The 13436-nt window shown below is 40.4% G+C and overlaps 1 protein-coding gene across 1 annotated transcript; it reads right to left on the bottom strand.

Moving 5' to 3' along the window:
* Positions 1-3604: 3604 nt before the first annotated feature.
* LOC107692802 (peptidase inhibitor 16-like) lies at positions 3605-12939 on the bottom strand. The gene is made up of 8 exons (XM_016491998.1): positions 12898-12939; positions 12739-12797; positions 12323-12593; positions 5574-5722; positions 5392-5467; positions 5194-5303; positions 4049-4140; positions 3605-3939 (listed from the first exon to the last, which is right to left on the bottom strand). Exons 3-8 carry the CDS (start codon positions 12476-12478, stop codon positions 3698-3700), a joined length of 825 nt encoding a protein of 274 aa, XP_016347484.1. The 5' UTR covers positions 12479-12593; positions 12739-12797; positions 12898-12939; the 3' UTR covers positions 3605-3697.
* Between the last annotated feature and the right edge of the window lie 497 nt (positions 12940-13436).

Here is a 13436-nt window from a genome sequence, read left to right as displayed (position 1 = left end):
CTGTGGACGGGTTTGCAGAAAGGTTTGCGGAGGCTCAGAAGACGTTGCAAGCGCTGCGTCACTTCCTCCCCAAGCGCCCTGGCCCCGCGGCTGTGAGCCGCCAGAAGAACCCCGCCACTCAGTCTGCAAAGCTGGCGCAGCCTCAGCCTCAAAGGAAATCTGAGTCTGGGCTGCAGCAGCGCCCCCGGATGGTGAAACGCTTCCCCTTTCCGAAGCATCAAGGTCCCTGCCCACGAGTTGTGCTGGACCACGATCCGCCTAAGCCATCCTGATGAATTAGAGAGGACGAGGAGGGGCTCTGTTCTCGCCTCAGCCGGAACGCCCCACAAAACAGCTCGCTTTCATCCTCCATCCCTCCGAGCACCTCTGAGCAATGGAGATTCGTTTCCAGTGGGTCACATCCTGCAGGTGCAGCGCGTAACCGAATGTTTTACCGCTGTGATAGCTTGAAGATTGGCTGGTTCTAGCCAGTTCAGAATGGGAGTTAGCTGTTCACAGAGCGCAAGAGTCAGCTGTTGCCCAGACAATTGTTGACTCCGCCAAAATGCGGGCATGGATTACGCTGGAAAAATCCATGACTATTCAGCGATTGGCGGCATCTCTCAAACCAGTTTTTCAGAGGTTGCTCAGCCTTATGGTGGCCGGCGCCTCTGTAATTCCTCTGGGCCTGCTTCAAATGAGGCCCCTTCAGTTTTGGCTCAAAGCCCACGTTCCACCCCACGCCTGGCACCTGGGGCGGCTTCCTGTCAGGGTAGACCACCACTGTATCAAGGCTGTGGCCCCCTGGACGACCTCTCGCCTGTTCCAAAAAGGAACGAGGTTAGGCCTGACCTCCAGAAGGAAAGTAGTCACAACAGATGCATCCAACTTGGGTTGGGGCACCCTGTTGGAGGGCAATCCGGATTCCGGATTCGGCTCCTGGTCAGCCTCGGAGCAACGCCTGCATATCAACGGCCTAGAAATGTTGGCGGTTTTCTTAGCCCTGAAAACCTTCCTTCCAGCCTTAAAAGGGCACCACGTCTTGGTCCGGTCGGACAGCATGACGTTGGTCATGCTGTCCATCAATGACATCAATCACCAAGGCGGTCTCAGGTCACACACTCTGTACAGGATGGCTCGTTGCCTCCTTTTTTGGGCACAGAAAGAACTCCTCTCGTTAAGGGTGGTTCATGTGACGGGCAGATTGAACCTTGGTGCAGACATGCTGTCTAGAGGCAAGGTAGCCACGGGCGAATGGGCGCTACACCCTCAAACGGTTCAAGAGATCTGGTCAGTCTTCGGGAGGGCAGAGGTCGTCCTCTTTGCCTCAGAAGACAACTCTCACTGCCCAACATACTTCTCGATACAGCGAGATGCTCTGGCCCACGACTGGCCCAGTGCTCGCCTATACGCGTTTCCCCCAATCGCCCTGATTCCTCAGGTCGTCAGGCGGGTCAGGGAGACCAAGTGCTCTCTCCTCCAAGAAAACGGTACACAAGCTAGAGTACAAGGCTGCTTTGGTCTGTTTTTAATCACATTTTAAATGTGTTTATTTACTAAAACTGAATATATAGGACCTCAAAGCTAGACATAAAAGCCACTAAACTCCCAATTGAACTGGTTTTATTGGTTGTTGAACATACAAAACAGTCACTTACATTGAGTCCATTAAAAACAGTGTGATGTTAATATGTCAATATTATTGATGTCAATAATATATTAGCGATCTTCCATCACAATTGTAAACAAGTGTGCATAAGTTCTCACATCAAAAATAAGGACAATCGTAGACATTAACCATATATTTATGAAAATGACCAACATATGTCATTTTAAAATGTTCTAATACATAAACCACAATCCAGTAAAACAAAACACATTCCAGTTCATTCAGGTGTTTCCATCCCAGTTTTTACCATCACATTTATATGAAGAGTTTGGACTTTAACACAATATAAATTACATTTAGCCTGCATATGAAAAGATGTACATACAAATACATGTCATGTTTATGAACTTCACTGAGAGTATAGGATATAGTATGTCTTTTTCTTAAATTGTTAATTACAACAAACGGTCTCTTAAGCCATAAAACCCCAAAGATCATGCATGATTCTACGCAAACGCTACACTATACTGTAAATCTATAAAAAAAAAAATCATCGTCATGCAAAAGCTTTATTCCTGCTGCATCAAACGCTCCACAAAATCCTTACTGCAAACTTGAGAAGACATTGAGATGAATAGATGATCAAAAACTGGCTTCTTGCATGAGATTATCTGAAAAAGGTATTATTTTACTATAGAGGCCTATAAAGCTGCAATAGAACGAGGTAAAATTCTAAGAAAATCATCTGATGTTTTCGCTTCAGTTTTAACTTGTTAATGTGCTGTATATTTGTCAGTCATAAATAAATGAAACACATAAGAAAAAGCCAGCACACCAAAAATATGGCATGGTTTATAATGGAATATTTGCATCTATTTTTTTAAATTTAAATAATAATATTTTCAAAACACAAGCTGCTTATTGTGTATTTAAAACGAACATGCATCACATTAAGTTTGTTAATTTATGTTAAATCTGTAGTTTGTTTGTGTTAAAACTAATCCAAATGCAAATTTAATACAGCCCAATTTTTTTTATGTAATTCAAATGCATAAATCCTAAATTTAGGTCTTTTTTTTTTTTTCCATGTTTTATAGTGGATAATAATGCCATCGCAGCCTTAATTCAAGTCTTTGGTCATAATGAGTCAGAAGTTTTGTACATTGCAGATTCTGTTGTTTGTCACTATAAGACATGCACAAATCCTACCAATGTCAGCTAAGAGCAATATCGCTCAAGATATGAGATGAATGGTGTTTGCGGAAAAAAAAATATTTGCACTCATTTGGCCTAATCTGCAAAAACCTGTTCATTTATCTGTTAAGCCTCTCTGAGACCCATGTAGACGTCAAAGAAAGTGTCAGAAATTAGGGCTCAGGGCAAAGCATTTCAGAAAGTGTCAAAATGTCCAAGACATGTTGGTAGTGAATTGTTTTTAATGTTTTTTTTTTCCAAGTTAAAAGCTGTGTGGTTGTAAGAAACAAATCCATAAATTAAGATGTTTTTAACTTTAAGCATCACATCTTGGCAAAATACAAGTCCATAATAACCTTTCCTCCAGTGAAAAAGTCCATCTCCTGTTGTTCTCTCACATCAAAATCCACAAACATATTTGTTTAGGACTGTTCTGGATTGTAAATAGTGCTTGATCTGTGCATATTTCTCTCCCAATTCAGACAAGAAGACTGGAGAAAGCAATATTATGGATTATGAACTCATATTTTAGCTGGAAGCACTGGTTGGTGCTTATTAAAGACATTAAAACGTGTTAATGATGGATTTGTTTCTTATAAACACACAGCTTTTGGCTTCACAGGATGTTAACTGATGGACTGGAGTGATGTGTGGATTACTTGTGGATTATTGTGATGTTTTTATCAGCTGTTTGGACTCTCATTCTGACGGCACCCATTCACTGCAGAGGATCCACTGGTGAGTAAGTGATGCAATGTTAAATTTCTCCTAAATCTGTTGAAGAAACAAACTCATCTACATTTTGGATGGACTTAGGGGTGAATACATTTTCAGCAAATTTTCATTTTTAGGTGAACTTTTCCTTAAAACAAATGTTTTTTTGCCTCTCATCAGGTTCTCATCCACTTCAAACCTTCACAAAACAAGAGCCGCCAGCAGCCAGACGAGCATCACCAGAGAAGCGGAGATGCTTTCCATCTTGGATCCATGGCTCACTTCACTTTCTATCCCTCTCTCAATTTTAACGTGCACTTGAGTTGGCTCTTCAGGAACAGCGACAGGCTCTGTCGTCATTCGTGGATGCTCAGGTAAGACAGTCGGAGCTTCGGTGTCGTCTGACTCGGGCTTCTCAGATGAATTAAAGAGATTCTCAGCCACTGTGTGGAAGAGAGAGTTTTGAGAGAAGCGTGTACAATAAAAATAGTCATATTTTAGTTTTTCATTTGATCTCATGTTGGATCTCAATTGATAAAGTCTTCACATTACCGCACATGTCATCCTCACACAATGATAGATTATCTGGACACTTTGAGCATGGCTTTCCAGACTCGTATGGCTTTTGTCCCTCAAAATTTCCTCTGTAATGAAGGAAAAATAATTTTGATCAGTGTTTCTCAATTAGCGGGCCGTAAGATGGCTTAAATATAAGACAAAATAAGATATTAAATATGCGTAAATAGCTCAAAATCAAGATGAAAACTGACATTGTATTTATTATTTTGTTACTTCAATTAATTTTATTTAGGAACCAGGGTTCTCACATTTTAGAAATCCTGGATATAATAAAGAATTTTTAAAAGCGAGATTTCCAGACCTAGAAAAGTTATGGAAAAACATGGAAATTTCTATAAAGAATATACATTTTTAAGTTATGTCAAGCTCTAAATTAAAATAATTGAATTTTATTTTGCTGAGGCATTGGCGTTTGTGAGTTAAAATATTTTTAAAAGCCTCACATAAGCACATCACATAACAACAAACAAGCCGAAAAAGCCATATAAATTCATTACTGAACCCTGAAGAACATTCAGTTCTTGAATCTTCCGAAATAAAATGTAATTGTTTTGATTTTTAATATAATTGATTATAATTTTAATATGATTATTTTGATGATTTCATATTTATTTTTTATTATTAAATGTATTTTTAATAATTATTTAGATTTTAATATGACTATTTTGATGATTTTATATTTTTTTTCATTATTACATGTATTTTTAATAATTATTTTGATTTTAATATATTTTTAAATAATTATTATGATTACTTAATATTTATTTTTTATGTAATTTATTTGTATTTAATTATTTAAATATATTGTCACTCCTATAGTTTCTGTAAATAAATTTTTTTTTGACAGCAAGCAGTTAATCAGAAATGTCCTGCATAATGGGGACCTTGGAGTCAAAAGGTTGAGACACTGCATTAGATATTTTTAGAGGTGTATTTCATTATTAGCTTGTGCAGACCAGTAGATTTACAGTATTTGCATATGAGCCCATATGATGCTAAGTTGCATCTTATAACACAATAAATACTGTATAACTGTCCAGGTTGTGTTATAGAGTGTTTTAGAACACATTCTAGAACACTGAGGTGATGTTCAGTGTGGGTTATTCAAATGCACTTACGTAGGGTAGTAATCACAGACCAGAAGAGTAGCCTTTTTAAAATCCAGACCCTCAAGAGTGTCACAGGAATGAATAGCACAGCCGATTCTATTGCTGTCTGCCCAGACCATCTGTACAACAACAGAGAAACACATCATCACATCTGCATATTCATGCTGTGAAAACCAGTCAAACACACTGAACGGAAACAGTGTTCACCTGAGTGTAATGGCCACACATTTTGTCTTCAGGACAGTTATTGGTTTCAAAGTCATAATCCACATGCTCTCCAAACCTGTGTGTGCAAAGAAATGAGTTGCACATCTGCTTATAGATAATATTTCTGCATATCACAGATTGTTTATGTCTCATTTATGTTTTAGTGAAGGTATTTGTCATACCAGTCCAGCAATGCTTTGGTTGCATTAAATGGTCCAGTGCCTACAAAGAGATTTTCTCCAATACTGAGCTCCTCAAGTTGAGGGTTGTGATCCCAGATGCATTTTGCAGCGTATGCTTCTGCCACCACACGCAGTGCCTCGTCCCACACCTCAAACAACACAAACAAGTTTGTTGATATTTGACATTAAAGGTGGGGTAAGTGATTTTTCAAAAAAACTCTTTAGAAAACTGATTCGGGCCGAGTAGCAAAACAAACTTGTAGCCAATCAGCAGTAAGGGGCGTGTCTACTCATGATGTGGAGGAGAGAGCGTTCAGTGCACAGGACGGACATTAGCCGAGCCGAGCGACAGAAAGATAAAGATGGCGGATAAAAAACAAAAGAAGAAAAACGTCTACGGAGTGTGTGTGTGTGTGTGTGTGTGTGTGTGTGTGTGTGTGTGTGTGTGAGAAAGGCACACTGGACCGGATGGCTTGGTGAAAGACCACATCTATCACAGTGTATGATAAAGGCTAGAATCCGGACATCAACTCCTTCAGGGTGGGTTAAGACAGAGAATGAAAGGCTCTTCCTGAACGGGTTAGACTGAGGGTTGGAATCCTAACTGTGTGTTTATTCTCAATTTGTGGATTTAGGAAGTGACATGATTAATGCATAACTCTGAGTAACCAACTGCCCTCTTCATTATAGCCCCTATGATTGTATGTGTGTTTGTGTATTTACGTACATATATCTGGTCGTTAGCAAAGCGCTTCTGCATCTCGTAGAGCAGACTGCTGTCCGTGAGTTCACTGAGGGATGCAAGGTCATCATTAGGAGCAGGAGGCATTAGTTTCACCTGGAACACAAAACACATTCCTTATTACAAAATCGGAAATACTCAAATGATTCAAATATTCCGGTGTATTTTAAAGGCAATATGAAATTCTCCTTTGTATTCCACATAAACAAATTAACAGCATTTGTATTTGGAACAACACAAGTAAGTAAAGCTAATAGAACTAGATGTTTCAATCCCTTTAGTAGGAAACTCTTGATAGTAGCAATCGGTGTGGAGTGGTTAAAAAAGAGGGTAAGGTATGTCATTGGGGTCATCAGGTGGGCACCCTGCTTCATCGACGTTTCGTTGATTGAAGCCCACAACGTCTCCAAAAGGCTCAACGGTGTACCAGGTACACCCGGTACACCCCCCTCCATGCCATACCCTCTATATCCCTGATGGGCTCTGCATGGCAGGGGCCCTGAGTCGGCTGAGTCGGGCCTAAGCCTGACCGCATACCATCTGTCTCTACCTTGCTGCCCAGATGGGGTCCTTACGCTTGATCCAGAGCCAGTTACTGCTTTTTTCAGCAGCACTTGATATGGACTTGATGGCCTGTTGGAGAGAGCGACCCTTCACCCCTATTTTTCTCAGCAAACTGGTGGTAGATGTTGCAACAAAACCCCTGCATCCCACCTCTACTGGGAAGATGCTAGTCTTCCAGCCGTTCTGGGATGCTTCAGCTCAGAATATTGAATATTTGTTCTTTTTCCTCTCATAAGCCTCTTCAACCCCCTCTTCCCATGGTACTGTTCAACATATACCATATACCAGCTTTGTTGTTGGAGACCACAGGACCATGTCTGGCCGGAGTGTTGTAGCCACTATTTCTGGGGGAAACACAAGCTTCTTATTAAGGTCCACTTCCAATTTCCAATCCCGCGCTGATTGCAGGAAGCTTGCATCTTTAGGTGTTGTACGATTCTCTTGATGTTGGCCAGCTGGTACGAAATTTGTGAAGTTAACCTTTCCTGCCAATGTTTGTGGGAGGTTGTTTGTGGTGGTTCGTTTCTGTTCCAGTATTGATGCCAGCTCTCTAAGTACTTGGTTATGCCGCCAAGTATAGCACCCTTGGGTAAGACTTGTAGTGCACCCTGATAGAATGTGCCTTAGGGAATGCAGGTACTTGACACAGGGAACAGGCGGGGTCTTCTCCATACCACTCTTTCAGATTTTGAGGGGAGGGTAGCAGGTCGTATGTGGCTCTGATGACAAAACTCAGCCGCGCTCCATCCATCTGCCAGATGTCACGCCAGCTGAGCTTTTTCTTCTCCAGGCCCTCCCAGTTGGTCCATTTCCCCTGCTTGGCCATTGAGACGGCTTTGGCATGTCGCTCACCCTCCTCCTGTCTCCTGACTTCTTCTACAACTAGCTGTCTCTTCTGCACTGATGTTGCTTTGTGCCACAGAGGAGTTTTTGGGATGAGTCCAAACCCTGCCCTCCCATGCTGTACTTGTCCAACCACATCTCTGAAGTGAAGCGCAGACTTTGCACTCTGAACAGCTTCCGATGGAATCCACTTCCTTCCCGCTACCACCCGGGGGGCCGCTGTTCGAATGACTGCATCCTCGGATTCAGTTAGGGTCATGACGAGCCTTGCCTTGGTGCATTTGAACTCTTCCACGAGCCCTGTAATAGGTAATTCCAACTTGCCATGTCCATAAAGTCCAACGGAACTTAAACAACGTGGAATTCCAAGCCACTGCTTCAGCTGTGTGCTTATCAGCCGTTCCAACTTTTCAACTTTGGTGATGGGGATCTCATACACAGTTAACGGCCACAAGAGTCTTGGGAGTATGCCAAACTGAAAGCACCACAACTTGAGTTTTCCTGGTAACAATGTCTTGTTAATGCTCTCCATGTACATGCTGGTATCATTTTTTAGATGTTCAAACTGCTCGGTGTCTTTGAGTTTCGCATCATACCATCTCCCCAAGCTCTTTACTGGCATTTCTGAGACAGTTGGGACGGGTGTTCCGCCGACATAAAATCTTTGGTCTGTGACTTGGCCTTTCACGATGGAGATACTTCTGCACTTACTGGGCTTTAACTTCATCCTCGCCCATGTTATATTTTGATGAAGTTTCTCCAGCAGTCTCTTGGTGCAGGGGACAGTTGTTGTGAGTGTTGTTAGATCGTCCATATAGGCTCGAATTGGTGGTAACCTCTGATTACATTGTAGTCGTTCTCCTCCCACGACCCATTTTGAGGCTCTGATAATAATCTCCATTGCCATCGTAAAGGCCAATGGGGAGATGGTGCACCCCGCCATGATGCCTACCTCCAGCGGTTGCCAACTTGTGGTGAAGCCTGATGTTGTAAGGCAAAACTGTAGATCCTGGAAGTAGTGTTTCACTAGATTTGTGATTATAGTCGGCACCTGGAAGAAATCAAAAGCAGCCCACAAAACCGAATGAGGGACTGAACCATAGGCATTGGCCAGATCGAGGAACAAGACGTGAAGATCTTTCCCTTCTTTCTTTGCAGTCTGGATTTGATGCCATATGATGCTGTTATGCTCAAGGCATCCCGAAAAGCCTGCAATACCAGCCTTTTGGATTGATGTATCAATGAAATGGTTTTGTTTTAAATACTGTGTCAGTCGTTGTGCCAACACACTGAAAAAAATCTTGCCTTCAATGTTCAGCAGATTTATCTGGCGGAACTGTTCAATGGTGGTTGAGTTCTTTTCTTTTGGGATGAACACCCCTCCCGCTCTTCGCCAGGCTTTCGGGATGATTTGCTTGTCCCATGCCACTTTCATGTTTTTCCACAGAATTTTCAAAACATCTGGAGCGTTCTTATAGACACTATACGGTACGCCGTTAGGGCCTGGTGCAGATGCCGATCTTGCCTTTTTCACTGCCTGCTTCACCTCGCTCAGCTTAGGAGGGCTGATATCAAACTGATGTTGTGGTGGTGATATTGGAGGGATGTCAGTGGGGACAACGATCGGTTCATCTTTTTTTCCATCAGTATAGATGGTTCTCAAATGCTCTTCAACCTGATCTTTTGATGTTTTCAGGGATCCACTCTTCTCCTTTGTGAATATACCTTTCACAAACTTAAAAGGGTCTTTGTAGAAGTAGACATGGTGTAACATTGGTTTTGCTTTGTTTCACAGAACTAATTGTTGCCTGGGTTGCGTACGTATGTGTGGGGTATCAAAATAGGGGCGAGACCTTTTTGGGGTAGGGGCGTGTTTGTTTTGGTGATTTCAAATGTCAACAATGGCTTCCAGAAATCTTTATTAATATTAATAAATAAATAATTTAATCTTAATTATTTTACATATTTAATAAAATATTTTTTGAAATTGTAAATAAAACAAGGGTTATTGGAATATGTTTTAAGAAAATAAATAACATTTTAGTCTTTCTATTTTAAAATTGAATGTAAATTGAATTTGAGTGAAAACTGACTCAAAGTCAAGTTTTTTTTTGTAAGTAGAATTATTATTTTACATAATTGTAGTTATTGTGTTTAGGTAAAATTATAATTTTAATTAATATTCCAACCCGATCTCATGAAAGTGCGTATAAATAGTACGCCAAATAAAAACAACAACTTGTGGTATTGATACCCAAAAATTGTGTATCATATGCGTATCATATGCACGCGAAAACTGTGTATTATATGCACGCCAAATACGTGCGTATCATATGCACGCCAAAGTAAATTTTTGCGTATCAGTACCACGAGTTTTTGTTTTTATTTGGTGTACTATTCATATGCATTTTCATGAGACCGGGCTTGATATTCAGTTAATTAAATAATTAATAACATAATTAATATTTCACGAGTATTAGAGCATTAAAATATAATGCAAACAAAAAGTCATGTTTTCACTTCCATGACGTAAAAAAAAATTATAATTTTAATACTAAAGTTTTTATATTGTAGTGTAAAGTATTTTATTTTTATGGTGGTGTTTGTTGTAGTTCCTTTCATTTATGAAGGAATGAATGAATAAACAAGCTTTGTTTTCTTTAAAAATGCTAAATAACTTTAAATTTGCATTAAAATATAATGCAAACAAAAAGTAATGTTCTCAGTACCACAATGCAAAAAAAAAAAAAAATTTAAATAATAATTTTAATAGTTTTGTTTGTTGTACTGCCTTTAATTTATGCTGGAATAAATAAATAAAACATAAATAAGCAAGCTTTTTTTTTAATCTTCATTCAAGACCATTTTCTTTTTTTTCTTTTTTTGCAGTGAAATATGACCCAGACATGTTGTTTGTGCAATCCACCCCACTGTTGTGTAAATGTAAGTGAACAAAATATGTTTCACAAGAGGACCAGAGACTTTTCCACTTTAAATCTTCCCATAGTTGTGCTCTGAATTTCACCCACAATACAAACACGAGGCCGTAAGACCGGACGACCACATGGGGCTTTATTAAAACACTCACACTCCTCAGCATGTCTCACACACATGTTGCGCAACAGTATCATTGCATCCACACACCCACACACACTTCATCCAGTCAAAATCAAGCCGCTTCATGATTTCTGTTTGAAAAGTAAACTCATTCATTATAATACCAGCTTTGTACTGCTGTGATTCTTGCATTCACATGGTAAAGAGGTATGTTTCACACAGCAACAATGCTTAAAGAGACAGTTCACCCAAAAATGACAACTCTATCAGCATTTACTCACCCTCAAGTTGTTCCAAACCTGTATGCATTTCATTCTTCTGCTGAACACAAAAGAAGATATTTTGAAGAATGTTGAAACTAAATAGTTTCTGCTCCCCATTGACTTCGATAGTATTTTTTCCATGCAATGGAAGTCAATGGCTACCATGCAGCAACAACATTCTTCAAAATATCTTTGTTTGTGTTCAACAGAAGAAAGAAAGGTTTGGAACAACAAATGAGGTTGAGTGGATGATGACACAATTTTCATTTTTGAGTGAACTGTCCCTTTAAAGGAGACTAGATAATGAGCGAGAAGTTTTCATTTGGTAAACTATAATCATGATTACAGTATTACTTTGACTCCCTTGTGTTTCAGATGGGATTGCGCCATGAATATGCATGATGACTCAATTACCATGGATATTAATGTGATAATTATTGTTTACAGCAGTAATGAGACAGTGAAAGATATGATTCCAGTGATTGATGGCAGACGATGAGATGCTCTGACCTCGTAACTCACATGCAACACACAAACACTGAGCTCAAGTCCAAAACCAATCATAAAAACATTAACAGCCCTCACTTCACACACATGTGGATGGGAAAGATGTTTTCTATATATCATGTAACATTCAAAAGTTTGCATGTACTTTTCCTTTAACTAAGACGTCATATTCAGTAGCTCATGTACCAGTCTAGCTTACACCAAAAAAAAAACCCTGTTCAACAGAAGAAAGAAAGGTTTGGAACAACAAATGAGGTTGAGTGGATGATGACACAATTTTCATTTTTGAGTGAACTGTCCCTTTAAAGGAGACTAGATAATGAGCGAGAAGTTTTCATTTGGTAAACTATAATCATGATTACAGTATTACTTTGACTCCCTTGTGTTTCAGATGGGATTGCGCCATGAATATGCATGATGACTCAATTACCATGGATATTAATGTGATAATTATTGTTTACAGCAGTAATGAGACAGTGAAAGATATGATTCCAGTGATTGATGGCAGACGATGAGATGCTCTGACCTCGTAACTCACATGCAACACACAAACACTGAGCTCAAGTCCAAAACCAATCATAAAAACATTAACAGCCCTCACTTCACACACATGTGGATGGGAAAGATGTTTTCTATATATCATGTAACATTCAAAAGTTTGCATGTACTTTTCCTTTAACTAAGACGTCATATTCAGTAGCTCATGTACCAGTCTAGCTTACACCAAAAAAAAAAACCCCTGTTGTGTTTCTCCAGTCAGGTGCATTTCTTACCACTTTCTGCATGAAGGTGGCGCTGGGCTGAACCTTAGAGCGAAGCTCATTGTGCAAGTCAATGATAGTTGATTTCTCCTGCTCAGTCAGCTGACCAGCAGCTAAACTCAGAATGACCCAGAGCTCGGCGCTCTGGAGGGCCACGTTCCAATGCATGCTGCCTCTTCTCCCTGAGGAGTCTAAACAAGCCGTCGGCGGTCGGATGAAACCTCTTGGCTGCTCTCAGGTCTGTCACTCGCTGTCCTTAACGTCTGCAGTGTCTGTCTCTGGGCTGTTAGTGTGTGGAAGAGGGAGAGAAAGTTAGTATGGGACACACTCAGCACTCCCACCCTCTCGCTCCTGTATTTAAGCCGCCCATGGTCGTATTACACATCTCACACACACATAAACGTACTCGTATTACTCATTTTCCTTACCTCAACAGAAATCTTCACATCACTCATTGCTAGCCAACTGACAAGTCAAGCAAGGATCTCTAAAACGCCAAAGATTTCAGGTAAGATTGTTTTAGTCACTTGGCGTTTCATAGCAGTTCTGCTTGAGGAATGCCTGAGATAACAGGGATTTGTTTTGACCTGCCTGTATTGTCCATGCAGATCCTGGTCTCATTTCCTCAGTGCCAGGCTCTGCTGTCTCCAGCAGGGATTCACCCTTATATTCAGCCCGTGCACACTACAGAGGGTCCCTCCCTGCCACCGGTTACACTAATCCAGCTCTGGTTTACTGTAAGTGACGCCAGTGGAATTCTTTACCGCCTTTTCTGGCTTAGAGGATTATTTGATTGGAAGGATAAGGTCTGAATTATTGAAAATTATAAAAAAAAATTATTAGCTGCTTTGGTTGCCCTATACATCTGAAGTCACAATATTTCAAGCTTTTTCTGAAGAAAATGTGAAGGACATTACATTGCTACATAAGTTGTTGCTAGGGTGTTGTGGGTGGTTGCTTGAGAGTTGCTGTTTGGTTGCTAGGGTGTTTTGGATGATAGATAGGGAGCTGTTACTGTGTTCTGGGTGGTTGCTGGGGTGTTGCTAGGGTGTTGTGGGTGATTGCTAGGGACTTGCTGTGTGGTTTTTAGGGTGAACTGGATGATTGCTAGGGGACAGTTACTGTG

The sequence above is a fragment of the Sinocyclocheilus anshuiensis genome, unplaced genomic scaffold, assembly GCF_001515605.1.
Source record: "Sinocyclocheilus anshuiensis isolate Anshui unplaced genomic scaffold, SAMN03320099.WGS_v1.1 scaffold871, whole genome shotgun sequence".
Lineage (NCBI taxonomy): Eukaryota > Metazoa > Chordata > Actinopteri > Cypriniformes > Cyprinidae > Sinocyclocheilus > Sinocyclocheilus anshuiensis.
Note: the sequence above shows the minus strand (reverse complement) of the source record. Positions and strands in the feature narration are given on the sequence as shown.

Excerpts from the sequence above, each read along its gene's own strand:
- LOC107692802 (XM_016491998.1), bottom strand. The coding sequence starts at position 12,478 with ATGCATTGGAACGTGGCCCTCCAGAGCGCCGAGCTCTGGGTCATTCTG. Across the intron at positions 5,304-5,391 it reads TGTGTGGCCATTACACTCAG|ATGGTCTGGGCAGACAGCAA; the intron begins GTGAACACTGTT and ends GTTGTTGTACAG. Across the intron at positions 3,940-4,048 it reads GTGTGAGGATGACATGTGCG|TGGCTGAGAATCTCTTTAAT; the intron begins GTAATGTGAAGA and ends TCTTCCACACAG.